The 20300-nt window shown below is 39.6% G+C and overlaps 1 protein-coding gene across 2 annotated transcripts in view; it reads right to left on the bottom strand.

The window, feature by feature from the left end:
* Positions 1-20300, bottom strand: part of ADAMTS3 (ADAM metallopeptidase with thrombospondin type 1 motif 3) — a 243941-nt gene that overhangs the window by 212314 nt on the left and 11327 nt on the right. For both annotated transcript variants that reach the window (XM_081095535.1, XM_081095536.1), the window contains exon 3: positions 1477-1883. In XM_081095535.1, the coding sequence (XP_080951661.1) occupies positions 1477-1883 (407 nt within the window). The remainder of the gene's footprint in view (positions 1-1476; positions 1884-20300) is intronic.

Genomic DNA, 20300 nt, shown 5'->3' with positions numbered 1-20300 from the left:
AGACAATAGTGTGGGGAAGGCCTGGGGAAGGGTGGGGGCTTGGTGTAGGGGAGCAAAGTAGAGGTAAGTGGGGGACAACTGTAATACTATCAACAATAAATAAAAAACAAAATAACTAAATCAATAAAATAAATTAGGTAAAAATTTTTAAATGCTGAATTAAATTTTATACTCAATATAATTTAGTTATAACTATTATAAAATACCTTTTATAAAACTTATTTCCATTTTATAGCTTAGCAGTACTAATTCAAGCTCTCTCTGTGAGTACTTTAAACTTCAATGGCTTAGCTAATTCAGGTCTATTCAGCCTTCATGAAGAATAAGAAGAATTTGAAAGATTCATGTCTTTAAACCCCAGAACATGGTCCAACCCCAAATATGAGGGTATGGATCCTAAACTAATGGGATCCAACTTGGAGACTCAGACCTGCCACACACATTCTATTCAGTTCTTTCGTGCTTTTAAAATTCTACAGAACATCATGAGGTAGTATAAGACTGAAAACTAAAGCCTAAAACAATGAACTCACCAAAATTTGATAAAACATGGTATCCTAAATCCTTTGGGTGGATCTTAGGCATAGAGAGGATATTGCACAGTATTCATGGTACTGGTGGAGGACCAAGATGGAATAATTATAAGCAGGAAAGTAAGGAATATTTTGAGAACTCGTAGAAGCAGTGGCAAAACAAAGGGAATAGCTCTGAACTCCCAAGAAACAGCAGCCTGGCAACCATAGAAAGGAAAAATGGTTGCTCTTTTTTAAACAAAGACTTGGAGTCAACTGTGGATAGAAAGGGCATAAACATTGACACTCTTTTCAAATAACAACTGGGGATACAACACAAATAAAAATATTTCACATCTGCAGAGTGTACAAAGAGGGGTCAGTTACTATTGGATGCAACCATAAAACTAAAGAGCAATATATGGGTATTTTACTTCAAGATAAAGGAAAAAATGAATCAAAGCTACCATACAGAAACTACTACATCTTGTGTTCATAAAATGCTATTTGAACAAATTGTGACATTCAGATCTGCTCATTTCCCATTTTAGCATTCTGTGGGGAAGTGAAAAAATGCTTTCAAAATACTTTCTTTAAGAAAATATCCAAAGTTTCCACATAAGAAGTGTAATACTATCATTTTGGAGGAATCTATGTTTCTTTAGAAAGTTTTCAGAATGCTTTGAAAGAAATAAGGAAATAAAATTCCCCAATGTAACACAAGTGAAGACATAAGCAAAAAATATTAAAATAGCTGTCTTTTGTTTCTTGGAATAATGTCTTCATGTCAAAATTGAGCCAAAGCACACATCTTTGACAGTAAAATGTGTTCTACTGCTTCCTCCTGAATTTAAAGTATTATAATGAGGCTTCCTTTCCACCTCTACTTTCCAAACCAGGCTGGAGCCATGGTACACTCCCAAACACCTACAAACATATACACACAAGAGGGAATGAGTCTTACCAGACCATCACAGTTGTTAATGGCAACAGAGGTTCCCGGAATGTCCATGATGTCACCAACGTAAGCACAGTTGGTCTGCAAAGGCTCCGTTTTCCAGATTCTTTCGGAAGCACTTCCTGGTTGACGATCATTAACAGGGTCGGTTATATTCCCAGGCGCCGGAGATATTTCTTGCCATTCCACAACAGCCCCAGGAGCTATGAGCTGAGTGTTGGGTTTTAGTCGCAGATGAAAATCTCTTCCAAATGCCGTGATATTAAAGAACAATTGCTCAGAGTTGGGAGACACGTCCCTTGTTGACCTCTTTTTGTGATTTGCAGAAAGAATATGAGAGAGATAGTGTCCTTCTAGATTTGTGCTGACTGGAGTCACCAGCTCATACTCTTTGTGTCTCTTTATTGGTGAATCTGTGGAGTGAGAAATACAATTGTAGGACCCTGTGCAACAACACAGGAGGACATAACATAGACATAAAGTGCCCAACTCACAAGACTGCACTCTCACGCATAATGAGTATATTTCTGAATCATCTCATATGTATTACATTTTGATAACTCAAATTATTTCTAAAATGCCCCTAGGTAACTCTGGGTTCAACAAATCTTTTTTTTATTTTTAAAAAAGTTTATTATACTGCAAATATGCATCTCATTTATATATTTAAGAAGAGCGTAAGTCTCCATTACTATACCTGGCTTGCTTATAATCAAGACACATTTCCAGTTATTTTTGCTTAACTGACACCTGCTACAAACTTTTAACAAAGTTTCTGTTATGTAGAAATTTTTTTTAATATTTTTTCCTATAAGAATAGAATTTATACTAGTTACAATAGCTACTCTATGTTGCATATACCATGACACGTAATTTATACACTGTAGTACATACACATTTCTTCCATCATAACAACTCTAACAATCATACTTCACAGATGAGGAAACTGAGAATTGGGGTATATGTCCAAGTCAAATAACTGTGAAGCTCAGATATGGACCCAACTGCTTCTCCAAAGCCCATATCATCATTCTACAACATCATGTCATGTCCCATAAAACACGGAACATTTTCAGGAAATGAGGAAATAGGTAAAAAAGAAGAAATAATGATCTATAAGTTGAATACGCAGCTATTAGTCAAGAGCAAATGGCATTGTCATTTTGCACAGTATTCCTTACGTGAGACAGACACATGAGTATGAAAGCGTATTTGGGGTCCACCTGACAACATGGGTGGCCACTTACATGTTAAACTGAATTTCAAAATTAGAACTTAATTCCCCTAGTTTAACCAATGTGAATATTGTGTCTGCTAAAATGCAAGCATCCTTGGGAAAGATAACACACTGAATGAACCATTTATCCCTTTATAGAAATGGCTTTGAAGGCAGAAGACAGTGGATACTGAAGGAAAGGAGGGGGCAACAATGAAAAAAGAAGCCCAGCCAGTATGGCTCAGTGGTTGAACATTGACCTATGTGACCTATGAAAAAGGAGGTCAAGGTTAGATTCCTGGTCAGGGCATATATATGCCCAGGTTCTGGGCTTGATCCCCAGTAGGGGACGTGAAGGCAGCCAATCAAGTATTCTTTCTCATCATTGATGTTTGTATCCCTTCCTCTCTGAAATCAATAAAAATATCGTTTTTAAAAAGAATAAAGAAAAAAAACAGAATGAAAAGAGAAAGCGTGGAAAGGGAAACTTGAGAACATAAAGAGTTCTCCACTTTCAGAATTCTAATCTAAGACTAGTCCTGTACTGTGTTAAAGTACCTTAGAAAATTATATGATTCACAAATACTGTTCACTTATAGGAAATGTGTGTATGTCATTCAATAGAGTTTGAGACCTATAAATGAACCTACAATCTATGCTCTTAAGTATCCTTATGGAATCACTATGTTTGCTGCCGGCGACCAGTTCCAGCATGTCATAATTTCAAGAGTTTCATCAAAAGGTTGATGAGAACAAATTGATTAACTACATGTGTTGAGTCACACATGTAGTCACCTGTTGGAAATGGCTAAAGGCATTTCCCCAAACCTGAATAGGAAACTGACTGTGGCTGCCAGACAGTTAAAGGGCATCTTAATCTACATGTTATTGCCTCCTACTGGCCAAACACCTGAACAGCCGTAGGCTAATTCCCCCAAACTGACAATGCTTCTGCACCCTTTGAAACCTTACCCTTTGAAGTGTATTATCTCCACCTTGTCTTTGGACAAATTGTGTCAATAAAAGCAAGGGTCCTAGACAAGGAGGGAGTCTTCAGTTCCTTTAGCTGAAGGTCCTCTGACCCCCAATGCCTTTCAAAATTATATCTCGTCTCCGGACTCTTTATTAGTCTCCGGATTCCTATGTCATCTACGCACAGCCTTCTCCAGATTCCTGAACCCTTCTTGATGCTGGGACAAGAACCCCGGCAGTTTTCATTATTTTTTCTGATTTTCAAATACAAACTTCAAACAATGTATAAAGAACCAGAAGACAAATGAAGTCATTTTGCAACTTGGACATTTCTAGAGTGCATGTTTGTAATCATTATGCCACTTATAATGACCAATGGATTTAAACAAAATATCTCTCTAAAAATGCACAGAGTAAGTAACCTGGTTGTAAATATTTACTAGGAAGACGAGTAAGGACTGTCCTATCACAGAAAAAAGTGAAGCCCAGCTCCAACACTGGAGCATAACTTTGCCACAGCAGCATAATCCCTGTACCATAGGTGCTCCCTGTCATAGCCAAGGCCCAATACTAGGTAGTACTGTAAGCACAGACACAGAAGTTGGTCTCCCTACAACCAAATCTCTGGTGAGTACTTTTGTAAGTTCTGGTTTACGGAAAGAAGTTGAAATTTTAGGGAACGAACTCAAGTGTCACAGGAGTGGAGTGATGGAGGGGAAGCTCCCATAGTGAACAATGAATTCGGATCTTGGATGTGGACTGACAAAGCTTACCCCCAATTAATTCCTTGAGGATACGAACTCCCCATTCAACCCGGCATTCCCAATGTACTCTAATAGCTGCTTTTGTACTTGCCAGGGTCTCTTGTCAGTAGAATGTATTTGGTGAGTGTTAAGGTGGTAATGCAGGTAACTAGAGAACCTTTGCTTTTTCTAGGCTGCTCCACACTCAGAGTTACTATCCAAGGCCCTTGAGCATCTGACTGCACCAATAATCCCAGTTATAACTCTTTCTCTAACCATCTATTTACTGTTCCATGGGAAGGAGAAAGTAATGCTTTATTTTAATGTATGGATTTCCCATCTCCACTGAAGGGCATTCACACAACCAAAGTCTAGGCCAGTGATGGCGAACCTATGACATTTTTTTGGTTGATTTTTCTTTGTTAAATGGCATTTAAATATCCTATATAATAAAAGGGTAATATGTAAATTGACCCAAACAGCAAAGCGACTGTGAATCACTGGTCACTATGACACACACTGACCACCAGGGGGCAGACGCTCAATGCAGGAACTGCCCTCTGGTGGTCAGTGTGCTCCCACAGGGGGAGCTCTGATCAGCCACAAGCCAGGCTGCCGGCTGCCAGTACAGCGGTGGTGGTGGGAGCCTCTCCCACCTCCTCAGCAGCACTAAGGATATCCAACTGCAGCTAGGCCTGTTCCCCGCTGGCAAGTGGACATCCCCCGAGGGCTCCCGGGCTGCCAGAGGGATGTCTGATTGCCAGCTTAGGCCCAATCCCCAGGGGAGTGGGCCTAAGCCAGCAGGTGGTCATTCCCCGAGGGGTCCCAGACTGCGAGAAGGCACAGGCTGGGCTGAGGGACCCTCCCAAGTCTGGAGAACTAGAAAATCTAAGAAGAATGCAGGGATGCTCCTCCTCACCCAGCAGGATACCCACAGCCTCACGCTGACAGTAAACCATACATTCCAGATTCCCTGGGACAGTCCCATGTTCCCTATCAGACAGCACATTCTGAAATTTTATTCAAAATAAAGATGGTGTTTTGCTATAGAGCTTTGTCATCTCGAATGCTAATGGTTAATCATTGCTAAAATGTGCACATAAGAAACATTTCTGGAATTAAACCCTGAGTGAGTCCATTTCCAGGTGGAAATTAAGGTAATCAAGGGATAAGATGCACTTAGTAATCTCTCAGGCTATCTTCCCCTGACGGTAAATTGATGAACTGACACAGTAGCTACCCAGTCATCTGCCATTTATTATCAGAATAAACACTGGACTGCCCTTTGTGCTCAAGAATATATCATCTCTAATTCTCACAACACTCCCAGTAGGTAGGTGTTATTATCCTAGATGGCCTGTCACTAGCCAGTGAGGAACCAAAGGAAAATTTCAATTCTGATCATTTTGAAGCTGAAGATCATGCTCCTATGCTCTTACTCACTTCATCTTACTGTCAACTTCTAATTTAAAATCTGACATATAAAGGAAAACTACCACAAGAATGATTACGCTCTGTCTACCCACAGCCAGTCAACCAAATTTTCCTCTAGTGTATCTTCAAACATTTCAGTAAAAGGCTCTTAAATTCTTGGTCTTTGGGAGAGAAAAGCTTGGTGGGTAAAGCTCAAAGATATCAAAAGTATTTAATCTCAGTAAAATCACATAAGAAAACTAAATCATATCCACTGTTACTTTGCTGCATTCAGAAATGAGACATTTCACAGGCCCAAATACTTCTGCAAACCAATATAACCTATAGTTAAGGAATGAACTACAGTGTCAAAAAGCAGCAAGTTAACATATGAACCTGAACAAGTTTTTTATTTTTCCTTAGACTCAGTTTCCTCATTTGTTAACTGAAGGTTAGTAATAATAGCTCCAACTTTACAAGTTTGGTGAAATGATTAAATGAGATTGTACAAAGAAATCAGTAAGGATTAACTACTTAAATGTAAGCTAGCTAATCATTAAAATAATGCCCATGCATAATTTCAATATATGAAACAATTCAATTGTCAGCTGAGATGGCTGAAGGGCCACATCAATAGGTATGTAAAGGTTTTGTGGCCATAATTTTCACAAGCACATAGCGCTGGGGCCACTGTAAAGCCAAATTGTGCTCACTAATTATCCAAGCATGACTCAGATACAGTGAATTTTCCACACGTGGTCTATCTCCTTACTGTATGTATTTTCTTCAATCTTACCTAAGGGTAAACCCTCCACTGTATACCACTTCCTAGCCCCTCTTGCCTTTGCAAGAATAGTGTTTCAGCAATTGCCCTCTCTCTCTTTTCTTTATCAATTTCCCCACATCACTAAATCATTCCCACCTGCAAATAAATAAGCTGCCATATTTCCCATCTCTAACCAAAAAAACCTTCTTGATGCCACATCCATCTCTAGCTAATCCATTAATTCTCCCCTTTATAGCAAAACACTTCAAAAGATTTACTATATTAGATGCCTGCAATTCCCCTCTTCCCATCCTTGTTCTTTCTCGAATCCACTCCAATCAATCCCTTGTGTAGGTCACTAGTAACCCCATGCTGCCGAAACCAGTGGTCAAGAGTCCACTTCATGCTGCCCACCCTATGAGCAGCATTTGATTCCGTTTTTCTTTCCTTCTTGAAATACATTATTTAGCTTCCAAGACACCATTCTCTTCTGGTTCTCCTCTTTCCTCACTGGCCTCCCCTCTCCTTCTCCCTCACGTCCCCTTGTTTCCATGAGCTATATACACTGCAGTGACACAGTAGTGGACTCTTCTGCATTTACCCTCTCTAGTCTGGTGAGCTCATGCCGTCCTGGGACTTTGAATGCCTTACGATTGTAGATCTCTAGCCCAGGCTTCATCCACGAGCTCTTCCTTTGTCAGTACAATTGCCATGTGGACATTCACTAGGCACCTCAGTTTAACATTTCAGAGTAAACTTCCTATCTTCCTGCTTCCATATGTGTCCTTCACCTGTGTCAGTAAATGGCAACTCTATCCTCCCAGTTATGCAGACCAAACACTTGATTAAACCATCCTTAACTCTTCTCACACCACACACCAAATCTCTTCATAAATTCTATTGACTCTACCTTCAAAATGCCTCCAAACTTGGACCACTGCTCACCACCTCCCATGCTACTACCCTAAGCCAAACCACCATCATCTAAGTTTTGAATGAACCTCCTAACCATTCCTTGCTTCTGCTCTTCCCAGTTATAGGTTATCCTATATAATAAAAGCCTATGTGGCCGTGAGGCCCTCATGCAGTAATGAGTAATCACCAGGAGGCTGCATGTGCGGCTGGTGCATGCGGGTGGGTGGGGCTACATGCCTGGCAAGGCGCACACGGGTGGGTGGGGGCTTGATGCTGCATGCACAGTGCGGAGGTGGGTACTGCAGCTCCAGCCTACCTCTTTGGGGCAATCCATCGAGGACTCCCGGATGGGTGGGCAGGGCCTACCTCTTTGGGGCAATCGATTGCGGGGCTCCCACACTGTGAGAGGGCACAGGCTAGGCTGGGGGACCCCCCCCTCCGAGTGCATGAATTTCGTGCACCAGGCCTCTAAGTCCTCAATAAAGAGCTAGAGTAATTAAAGTCACAGATCATGTCACGCTTTTCCTCCAAACCCATTCCAGAGTAAAACAGCTCACAGCCCAGCATTGGAAATCCTCCCACCTCAAAGTCACTGTACTTGCTGTTTCCTCTGCCCAGTGTCTTCCTGTCCCAACCCCCACCCCACCCCCCAAGACAGGTGCATGGCTCACCCCTCAGTTCCTTCAGGCCTTTGCTTAAATATAACTCTACCAGTGAGGTCTGTCCTGACCACCAGTAACCACCTTATCACTCTATGCCCCTTTCATATTCCACATTATTCCACAAAACCCGGCACCATCTCATACTATAAATTTTATTTGCATGTTTTTTGCTTCTTTATATCTACTAGCATATAAGTAAGCTTCAGGAGGGCAGGGATGTTTTTATCTGTTTCCTTCACTACAACTCCCCAGTGCCTACAACAGAACTGAAGTCACTCAATAAATATCTGTGAGTGAGTAAGTGAATGAATAAGAGCAGTTTGAGTCTGAAGAGGTATATAAAATTCTAAACTGGCCTCCTGGAATGCAGACACAGAGCCCCTCACCCTTAGAAGCAGGCAGCAGGAAATTAGCCCTCACTTTGCAATCCCATTGGCTATTCATAGAATTACAACTATACAGATCAAAAATAAAAACGACCTTGAAAAATCATCTAATCTTTGCCTCTTTCTTACAATTAAGGAATCTCAAGTAGATGGCATTATTTTTGCTTAGGTTAGAGGTAGAGTACTTTAACCTGCTCCTGCTCTATGTGAGGGGAGTTTCTTCTGAGTAGTCCAGGCCTCTTCTTCTCCATTAACTCACCCTTTCCCCGAGTAGAGAAGAGTGAAGTATGCGATTGGTAAGTCTGGGAAAAAGAAGAAGTTTGCAGAGCTCAGCACCTCCCTCATCATTCTTCTCCCTGGGAAGGATCGTGATAAGGAGCACATGTTCTCTTCCACGTCCCCAGGGGCAGGCCCTGTCCCAGCCAGATGGTATGCACCCTCAGCCAGAACATGGCTCAAGCCAGTGAGAGCCCCAGGCTTCATCCCAGCCTCTTTGTAAAAGAGATTTTCACTATGTCTTTAGATGTGCTATTTTCAACTTGTTCAGAACCCAGGTATATAAGAGGAATGCTTTTATTTCAGATCATCTCAAAAAACTTGATCTATCTTTAAGAAAAAGTATTGTCACATCTCCACTGGCAGGCTAATTATAACACTAACAATTCTCCTTATCAGGGAATGCACTCACATCTAATTCCTCATTCTAGAGTTTAACTTAATGCCTTCTTCTCCTTTGTGCTGCATGAAAAACAAAACAAAACACATTTTTGTGTAAATGCACCTGTATGTATATGTGACATATGTGTACAACTGTACACACATACACAAATATTGCACAATGTACATCAAATAATTTGAGGAGTAAATGTTCTGTGCCCATATAAAAGACTTTGGAGCTATCAGACTTTCCGTTTTAATATCAACCATGTTAGACTTTTCCAATTAGTTTCCAAACTCTAATCATTTCTGAGACTTTTGACCCATTCACACATGTTTGTGTTTAAGCATGATACCCCACACATAATAGGCCTCAGTAAATATAGGTTTAAAAAGGAAAAAATGATCCCTCAACCTGAAACCTGAATAGGACAGCTCTCTGCTGAGAATAATGTCTTACACACACTTCTCCCTTAAAATATCTAAAGCAAATTCTCATTTTACTTGAATATTTAGTTTGCCTTCCTGACTTCACTCTTTTTGTTAATGAGGTGCTGAATCTCCCAGGCTGAGAAAACTGACTTCATTTTTTAACTTTCCCCCGAATTAACATCATTTAAGTCTCACTGATTTCTCCTTAGAAGTTTCTCCCCTTTCTTCCAATCACCTTCAAGTCCTCACCACCTCACACCAAAAAGCTGCAAGTGCCAAGTCTTAATCCCCACATATAATTTTTCTCACTACCAACTATTGTATAAATTGTACCAAAGTATTATCTAAATTATTGCCAAGAAAATTTCAAAGCCCCACATTTACTAGTAAAATGCCTAGATTCCAGCATCCAACACCAGATTGCAGCTTGGCCTCTCCCAGGCAGCTCCAAGCCCATCACAAGTGGCAACCATCTGCAGATTACTCTGTAGCTCACACCAAGTGATCCAGGGCAAGGCATAGGCAGCAGATTGCCTTGGCCTACATCTCCAAAGAGGCCCCAGAACCGATGCACCAGATGGCCGCTTCAGACCACACCAGAGCACCACCCAATCACCTCTATAATGACATACTCAAAGGGCAGATTCAGCAAGCACCACAGCCCTGCTAAAGTGAATCCTGCTCCATAAGGTCAGCCCTACACAACAGCTCCTCCACTGTAGTCACAGCCAGTCCTGACAATCAATCAGCCTGAGGGTCAGTTCCTCCCACTGATGTGCCAATAGCAATCAAGGTTCAACTACAACAAGGGACACACCTAAAACACCTACGTTGGGTGATCAGGGAGACTGTGCCACAAGGCCCCACAGAACACCTTCTACATAAGGCCAACCTTTCAAAATTGGGAGATATAACAGCTCTACTAATACGTAGAAACAAACACAGGGAGGCAGCTAAAATGAGAACACAAAGAAACATGTCCCAAATGAAAGAACAGGGAAAAACACCAGAAAAAGAACTAAACAAAATGGAAATAAGCAATCTACAGAATTCAAAACACTCATATCAGTGAGAACTTCATCAAATAGATAGAAAGCATAAAAAAAGGAGATAGAGACCATAAAAATGAACCAGTCAGAAATGAAGAATAAAATAACTGAAATGAAGCATACATTAGGGAATCAGCAGTAGATTGGATGAAGTAGAGGACTGAGTCAGCAATTTGGAAGATACGGTAACAGAAAACACACTCCAAACAGCAATAAGAAAAAAAATGAGGATTAAGGGCCCTCTGGAAAATATCAGGTATACCAACATTTGTATCATAGAGGTACCAAAAGAAGAAGAGAGACAGCAAGAAATTGAAAACCTATTTGAAGCAATAATGACTAAAAACTTCCCTAACCTGGTGAAGAAAATAGACATACAAATCCAGGAAGTGCAGAGAGTACCAAACAAGATGAACCCAAAGAAGCCCACATCAAGACACATCATAGTTAAAATGCCAAAAGTTAAAGACAAAAAGAGAATCTTAACAAGTTGTGCACCAGTAGTTTTATTGCTAGCTTTATCCAGTAGCCAAATAAGTTTCTATTGGATGAGTACAAAAAAAAAAAACATTTTACAAAGTAGCATACTTTAAAAAGATATTAGCTTGTAAGAACATGTAAAAAATAACTTCAAAATGCAATGGGTATTTAATTTTAAGGCATACCTTTAACATTTATGTACAACATTATAATATGAAAACACGAGAATGCTCGTGATCTGCCTGCAATATGCTAAATAAAAGCAGAGAGAGAACAGCAGTTACCTACAAGGAGTTTCCATAAGACTGTCACAACTTTGCAGGCCAGAAGAGACTGACACTAAATATTCAAAGTGATGAAAAGCAAGAACCTATAACCAAGATTTCTCTATCCAACAAGGCTATCATTTAGAATTGAGGGAGAGAGAAAGAGCTTCCCAGACAAGAAAAAGATAAAGGACTTCATCACCACCAGACCTGTATCATAAGAAATGTTAAAGGGACTTTGAGAAGAAAAAAACTTAAAATATAAAATATGAATAAAATGACAATAACTACATACCTAGCAATAATTATTTTAAATGTAAGTAAATTCTCCAAACAAAATACTAATACACAGGATGGCTGAATGGATAAGAAAATAAGACCCTTACATATGCTGTCTACATGAGACTCACTTCAGATCAAAAGACAACACAGACTGAAAGGGTTAGAAAAAATATTTCATGAAAATGGAAACAACAGCAAAAAAAAAATCTAGGATATTAATATCTATACCAGAAACAAATAGACTCTAAAACAAAGGCTATAAAAGAGATAACAAGGACCCAGCAATTCTGCTTCTGGGTATTTATCCAAAAAAAAGCCAAAATACAAATTCAAAAAGATATGCATTCATATGTTCCTTGCAGCATTCATTATAATAGCCAAGATATGGAAGCATCCTAACTGTCCATCCATGGATGAATGGATAAAGAAGAAATAGTACATATATACAATGCAGTGTGACTCAGCCATACAAAAGAATGAAATCTTGCCATCTGTAATATGGATGGACCTTAAGAGTATTGTGCTGAGTGAAATAAGTCAGAAAGAGAAATAGAAATATCTATAATTTTATTTATATGTGGAGTCTAAAAACCAAAATAAATGAAAAACAAATAGAAACAAACTCAGAGTTATAGAGAACATTCTGATGGTTTGCAGATTGGAGGGGTGTTGGGAAATGGGTGAAAAGGGGAAAGGGATTAAGAAGTACAAATTGTTAGTTACAAAACAGTCATGGGGTGTAAAGTATGGCATAGGTAATAGAGCAATAATACTGTATTAACTGTGTGTGGTGTCAGATGGTACTAGATTTATCAAGGTGCAAACTTCGTAAGTTATATAAATGTCTGAGCACTATGTTGTACATCTGACACTAATAGAATATTTACAATATTGTATGTCAACTGTAATTAAAAAATACATTTTAAAGAGTTTTATTTATTATTTTTTTAGAGAGAAAGAAAGGAAAGAGAAAGAGAGAGGAACATCAATGTGAGAGTGAAACATTGGTAGGCTGACTCTTGCATAACCCACACCATGGATCGAGCCTACAACCCAGGCATGTGCCCTGGAATTGAACCAGCAACCTTTTGGTGTACAGGATGATGCCCAACCAACAGAGCCACATCAGCCAGGGCAAAAAATAAAAAAATATATATTTAAAAATATACATATTTTTGTTGTTGTTGTTGTTGTTTCCATTTTCATGAAATATCTTTTCTATCCCTTTACTTTCAGTCTGTGTTGTCTTTTGATCTGAAGTGAGTCTCGTGTAGACAGCATATGTAAGGGTCTTATTTTAAAATACATATATGTATAATTTAAAAAATAAATAAACAATAAAATGTCTATGTTCTACACTTATTACCTTTGTGATTTTGGTCACAAGACTTTTATGTCAGTACTCATCTGTAAAAATGAGAGTAAAAGCATGTAATTCATAGGATTGTTGTAAAAATTAAATGGCCTATTCCAAAATGCTCAGAACACTGTTTGGCACATAGTAAGTGTTCAATAACTTTTAAGTATTAATATTACTATTAATACTATTAACATTAATATTAATGTTATTTCTCTGAATAGTTTCCCTGGTTCATCATTACTTCAGGATAAAATAGATTCAGAAAATTGATATATATTTTTCATGTTAGATCTAAACACTGCTTGAAAGACCATTAATCAAATTCTCTCACTTTACCAGTAAGAAAGTGAAACTCAAAGAATAGGTAACTTAGGCAAATCAAAACTTAACTTTCATATTTAAGGACCTCTGCACTGTCCCTAATTTCTTTTCAGCACCATCTCTCATATTAGCCTATCAAAACATTCTAATGCACCTACCAGGCCCGGCTAAATCATGCCTGCCTTCACAGCCCTGCGCTACTGTATCACCCAGGGGAAAAGAACTGCTGCTTTCTCTTCATCTATGCAGATTCAACCCAGCCCCCATGGCCTCTCTCAAGCCCCATCTTTTCTAAAAAATCTTCCCAGCTAGCTTGTCCAGAAAACAGCCCTCCTGGTCTGATCTTCCTAGTTCTCACTGTCATGCACTGTCTGCATAAATTATAAAAATCTCTACGGAAGAAAAGTTACACGCTTATGGCCTGTCCTTGGAGAGATTTTAAGCTCTTTGGGGCAGACATGTGGCATCTTAACTGTCGTGTTCCCAGTCTTTGGGAGGAAAAAAAAATCAATGATTATTTTTGGAAGTGGGAATTCTTGGGAGGGAATGCTCTCACAGTCTGACACTGTGGTCCATGCTCTGGGATCCTCCTATCTCCTTCACACATTCCGTCACCTATGCTCAAAACGGAGGACATGCTGTTTGGTATCTTTTTAAGTCTGCTGTAGCATGATACACAGATATCTCCCAGGGAAACTAGATGTCCCCAGGGCATTTCCAAGACCTCACTGTGGAACAGTAAGAGAACAAAAGTGCTCAGCAGTACAATCAACACTGCTAGGACCTGGAGTGACTGCGGTACAAAGCTCCCATATATCACAGCAATTTTTAGCCAATCTAATTAAGACCAAAGCGCTCCAGGCCCACAGACTGTGGGAATAATGTGACTGAGGCAATGTGGCTTTAACCCAAGGCAAGGAAGGAAGGAAGGTATGATGGTTGAACACTAAAGGTCTGGAGTCAGAAAGCACCGTGTTGAATTCCGGTTGGTTTCAAGCTGATACACTCTTTGGCATCCTGCAAGCAAATTATGAAAATCATGGCTCACAGAGTTTACCTGTAAATTAGGGATAATAATGGGAATTAAGTGAGGTAACGCTTGCCCTATCTAATAGCATTTCAATAAGTGAAAAATTAGCTGATGTTATCATTACCATCACCATCATCCTCTAGCTCCAGCTATAGAAGGAAGTCAGTTTCAGATTCCTTCCATGACCCAGCACCCCTCAGGGGCCTCTCTCCCCACTCTACCCCCACCCCAGCTTGTGTTTCTGATGCGGTTAGAAGATACCTTAAGCTCCATGTCCAGGGCCTGAAGTCCAGGATGATGTCACAACCCAGGCTCCATTACGCAACCCAGAGACTGGGATTCTCTCCCAAGAATCGTCTGATTGCTCTAATATAAAAAGGCAGATCACACAAGCAATTTCCTTTATCAGATATAAATTGTCAGCATGCAACAATCTGGCCACAAGAATGAAATCAAATAAGCATTTTCAAGATCTGCTAAAGAAGTAGCTCCAACAACATTTCCAAATCCCAAGCCAAAGGAAAGAGAATGACCTTCATCAGAAATGACAGGAGCCAGCTGCTCCAGGAAAGATGTGAGTCTGGTGAAAAGTGGACCTTAACAAGTACACCACACGCCAAAGGGTTTACCAAGGCTGTAAACACCATCGGAGAAGGGGACACATCTTCTCTCAAAACCAATTAAAAATTAATTGTGACACATGCTGAACTTATGAACACAGCGAAATTCTTTGTCCTCACTTTATCTCCTCTGGGCAAAGGAACTCTTTGGTGTCTTTTATTTTAGTTGCAAACCCATTTTCATAGTCCAAGAGTTTTTATCAAGCTATTTGAGGAAAAAATGAAAAGGTGCTGGGGGGGGGGGGGGTGTTATTCTTACTTATTAAGAAAGAACAAATAGTTGTACACTTAAAAATTCTTCTCATTTTTTTTAATCTGGCTTTTTCATAAATATTTGTTGCAATTGCACAATGTTTATGTTTAACATTACTTAGGAAAGAACAGCACATTCTTTACTGATCCAGAACATGAAATCAGGTAAGAGATCTTTCAGGAAAATAAAAAATAAAAATAGCCTGAAGAAAAATGTTATTTAAACAAAAACAAAACACATCCGAGTTTTCCTTTTTTGCTACATTTTAATATAATCAAATAATAACAGAATAACAAGTAGAAGAGAATTATTTTTGTAAGTGAGGACCAAATGCCAAAATTTTAGCATTCCAATCTTAGTTTTAAAAGCACTTCTACTGGCTGTACTTATCATCATTGCAAGTTTTGCAGAGTCGAGAGCTATATTAGGCATTCTAAAAATTAGTATTTCTCACACATCTCACAATTTGTTGATAGATAATACTTTTAAAGGCTAATTTAACTTGAGTCTAGAACTTAAAGCCAGGAAAATCAGAATCCATCTCTAGGGCCAAAGGCTGGGGGAAATATGACAGATAAGAAACGTGGAGAGCATTTTTAAAGACTTTCACTGTAACATTACTTGTGGTAATTATATTTTCCAAATCTAAGACACTCCGGCTCATGGTTTAACAAAAGTATGAGACACTGAAATAGTCCACAAGGCCACTGCCTGGATTAGTGTCCTGTTGCTGCTATAACGCATTGCCACAAACTTGGTGCTTAAAACAATATGAATTTGTTATGCTACAGTTTTAGGAGATACGAAGTCACACAGGGCTAAAGTCAAGGTGTCAGTGGGGCTGTATTTCTTTCAGAACATCTAGGAGTGATCTGTTTCCTTGACTTTTTCAACCCACAGAGGCTGCCTTGCATTTCCTGGCTCATGGACCCTTTCCTCCATCTTCAAAAACCAACAACATCCACCTGTCTTTCTTATGCTATCATCTTTCTTTCACCTACCTCTTCCATTTATAAGTGCTGCCCATCTGGATAATCCAGGATAATCTATTTTAAGATCAACTGATTAGCAACCTTACTTCCATTGCAAATTTAACTCCTCTTTGCCATGTAACATAACATATTCTCAAGTTCCATGTATTTAGAAGTGGACATCTTTGGAGCCATTATTCTGCCTACTGAAGCCACCAGTTCCCATGCAATGTGCTGGTAAGTCCTCACATCTGTGGCACTACTGTACATGTGTGCCACCCTGGCATCCTCCCACACTCCATGCCAATTTTCCCTCAGGTGAACCATCCCACACTCCACACTTAGTTCCTGTAAATCAAGGGTGAAATATCCAATCAGAACACTGCATATCTAACCACAGTGAATAGTTCAAGGATAAGCTTATGACTCAAGCTAGGTAGCCAATTAAAGCCCTCCCAGGAACTTTCCTGGAGCTTTCAAAAAAGAAGCGTTCTGTATAGGGGGGTGAAAGGTAGAATGATAGCCTAGAGATGCTGTTGACAGTATTTGGCACTATTTGGGGGGTAAGGTGGAGGCAGGGGAGAGGCGCAGACACTGAAATCTTAGAGAGATAAAGCAAGCACATAGGAAAAATGAGAAAGGAGGGAAGGAGGGAGGGAAGGAGGGGGAGAGAGATTGAAAGATTAAGAGAGAGATTCCTGAGATTATTCTGAGCTCTCAGATCCAGCTATACCTGACTTTGATTACCTGATCAATTTTTTTTTCCTTAACCAGTGTCAACTCGGTTCCTGTTACTTGCATTCAAAGGAGTCATAATTAATATAAGAATTTTCTCTCAATGAAATCAAAAGAAGAAATTTCAATAAATACGGTGAGAAAAAGAGAAAGAATTGTGTCTGGTATACACAATTTAGGTGGGGTGGAATTATCTATATAGTAAAAGCCTAAGCAACCATTACAGCAGAATGACCAGAACGACTGGTTGCTATGATGCACACTGACCACCAGGGGGCATATGCTCAATGCAGGAGCTGCCCCTGATGGTTAATGAGCTCCCACAGGGGGAGCGCCACTCAGCCAGAAGCCAGGCTCACAGCTGGTGAGCACAGCGGCAGTGGGAGAAGGAGCAGCAAGCCAAGCAGTAAGGAGCAGCAAGCAGGCAGGTGGTAAAGAGCGACGGGTCCGGGACTATGAGAGGGATGTCCGCCTGCTGGCAATCAGACATCCCCCAAAGGGTCCCGGATTGTGAGAGGGTGCACACACACACACACACTACACGAATTTTGTGCACCGAGTCTCTAGTTTGAAATAGCTGTTTTTGTACCTCTCCTTACTCAATTCCCTCCCTCTAGTCGCAGTGGTTCTCAACCTTCCTAATGCCGTGACCCTTTAATACAGTTCCTCATGGTGTGGTGACCCCCAACCATAAAATTATTTTCGTTGCTACTTCATAACTGTAATTTCGCTACTGTTATGAATCGTAATGTAAATATCTGATATGCAGGGTGTATTTTCATTGTTCGTGACCCACAGGTTGAGAACTGCTGCTGCTATATCCCTATGAATGAAAGCATCACCTCATTATCAACTTAAAGATAATACATGGAAATAGAACTCTCAAAGAGCTGCCATTTGGTGAGCTGAGTGGATGGATAGTTTACAAGTCCATGGCATAGAAAAGTAGTTTCTGGAAACTCATGGTGTCAGGTAGACCTGTCAAAAATGTAGGGGTTAGAATGAGGTGGCTCTCCTTGAGTAAAAGTATTTTTTAAAAAGCACAAGACTAAGACATACTACTAATAATAACTATTATTATAGTTAGCTTTCCATGTACCAGAATTGCATGAATCCTTTACAACTGTATGAACTAAGCAGCAGTAATATGCGTATGTTACATACAAAAAAAGTATGCTTTGAGAGGTTAAAGTCATCAGCAGGAAAGTGGTGGAGTCTGGGTTTTAAACCACATTGTGAACAGTCTGTGCCCTGACCATCTGATGGAGGAACGGAGATGAATGTTAATAGGTACTCTACTGGATATACTGGTTAGATTTAAGATTGAGGAATGGACTCTACATGCAAATGAGAGAAGTTTTTACATAGAAAAGACACAGAATTCAAATCACATGAATAATAATTTCAATCATTCTTTTTATTTTTGTGTGCATATGTGCATATAAAAATATATATACTATATGTGAAAATTGTAGGAAATGTAATTCAATATCGAAGACCACAATATTTCAAGAGTCATAGGTTTAATCCTATTTACTTTCTATAAGGTTTCCTAAATATTTTTTGTTTCTTTTATCAGTCACTTCAAGAATAAGATAGACTATTTCATGCTACTCACAATTTTTTCTAAATTCCAAAAAGATTCATCATGCTGAATTTGTGGCAATCATTTTTATAAACAGGAGACTGACATTTTACCACAAAATCTCTCCTAGGGATTTACAGTTAGTCAGCAAAGCCATGTAAACGTATTTGGAAAATTAGGGTGGATCAATTACATGTGGGAACAGAGATTCCAAAGCTAGAATCTCTTCCCACGCTTTCCTATCTATTCTAAAGAGTATACAACTCTCAAATTCTCTTCCATGATGTGGATGAATCTTGTCAGAATACAAATAAAGAACAAATCTTTTTTATAATATAATTGTGCATATTTTGGTTACTTGATAACTAGAAAAAATGATTAATTCATTCCATCTTTCAGATATTATATAACCAAATATTTAAAAATCATACTCAAATGTCAAGAAGAATAGAGGCAAAACAAATTTAGAATTAATATTTTTTTAAATCAACACTTTCCTATATTGCTAGTGGGAGTTCAGGTCATGCAAACTTTTTCTAAAGCCATTTGTTAAAATGTATCATATTAACTTGGCTTTACCTGGTCATCAACTTCTAGGTCTCTCTCCTAAAGTAGTCATTTGAGAAGCAGGAAATGATGTATGTACCATACAGTGGGGCAACATTCATTATCATGAGAAAAACAAATAAATTAAGAAAATAATACATAAATTCATGTTTTTTAGTATGATGGGGCTAAAATGATGTTTACAAGGAGTTTTTAATGATAGGGAAAATTATACTAAAATATTAAACAAAACAAAAACAGGTATACAAACACACAATCTATGTATTAAAGGAAGACTGAAAAACAATATGCTAAATTGTAACAATAGTTTCTTATTTGGGATGACTGTCAAAAATCTGGAAAATACAGAAAAATTAAAGAAGACCATTATAATGGGCACATGCAAACCTCTATAATCAGAGCAAAAACTGATGAATTAAAAGGATAATTCAGCATCCTATATAATAAAAGGGTAATGTGCAAATAGATTGAACAGCAGAACAACCAAACAACCAATCAAAGCGTAATATGCTTATGATATGCTAAGGCTGCTCAACCACTTGCTATGATGTGCACTGAGCACCAGGGGGCAGACAGTAAACCAGTCGCTATGATGTGCACTGACCACCAGGGGACAGATGCTCCAACCGGTAGGTTAGCTTGCTGCTGGGTCCGGCTGACCGGGACTGAGCAAGATGGGCTGGACATGCCCTGGAGCCTTCCCACGGTCCCTCTGCGGCCCGATTGTGCACTGGTGGGGTCCCTCAGCCTGGCCTGTGCCCTCTTGCAATCTGGGACCCCTTGGGAGATGTCAAAGAGCCAGTTTCAACCCAATCCCGCAGGCCACTCCCCGTGAGAGGGTGCCAGATGCAGGGCTCATGGCTGGCGAGCTCTGCTGCAACAGTGCGAGCCTCTCCCGATAGGGACTGATTGGGCGCAAGCCCATGGCAGGCACAGTGGGGCCAGGATGAGCAGGAGCTGCAGGCAGCATTGGACTGCAGGTTTCGGCCCGATCCCTGCAGGCCACCCAGAGGGAACCCACCCATGCATGAATTCGTGCACCGGGCCTCTAGTTTTATAATAATAGAAATAGCACAGCTTACGAGTAAAAGCTGAACTCTATTAGAAGAACACTAGGGGGAGGGTTCCTAAAATTCTGATAATAGCAAT

The sequence above is a fragment of the Myotis nattereri genome, assembly GCF_964212035.1.
Source record: "Myotis nattereri genome assembly, chromosome: 1".
Lineage (NCBI taxonomy): Eukaryota > Metazoa > Chordata > Mammalia > Chiroptera > Vespertilionidae > Myotis > Myotis nattereri.
This window is presented reverse-complemented; position numbering and strand designations above follow the sequence as displayed.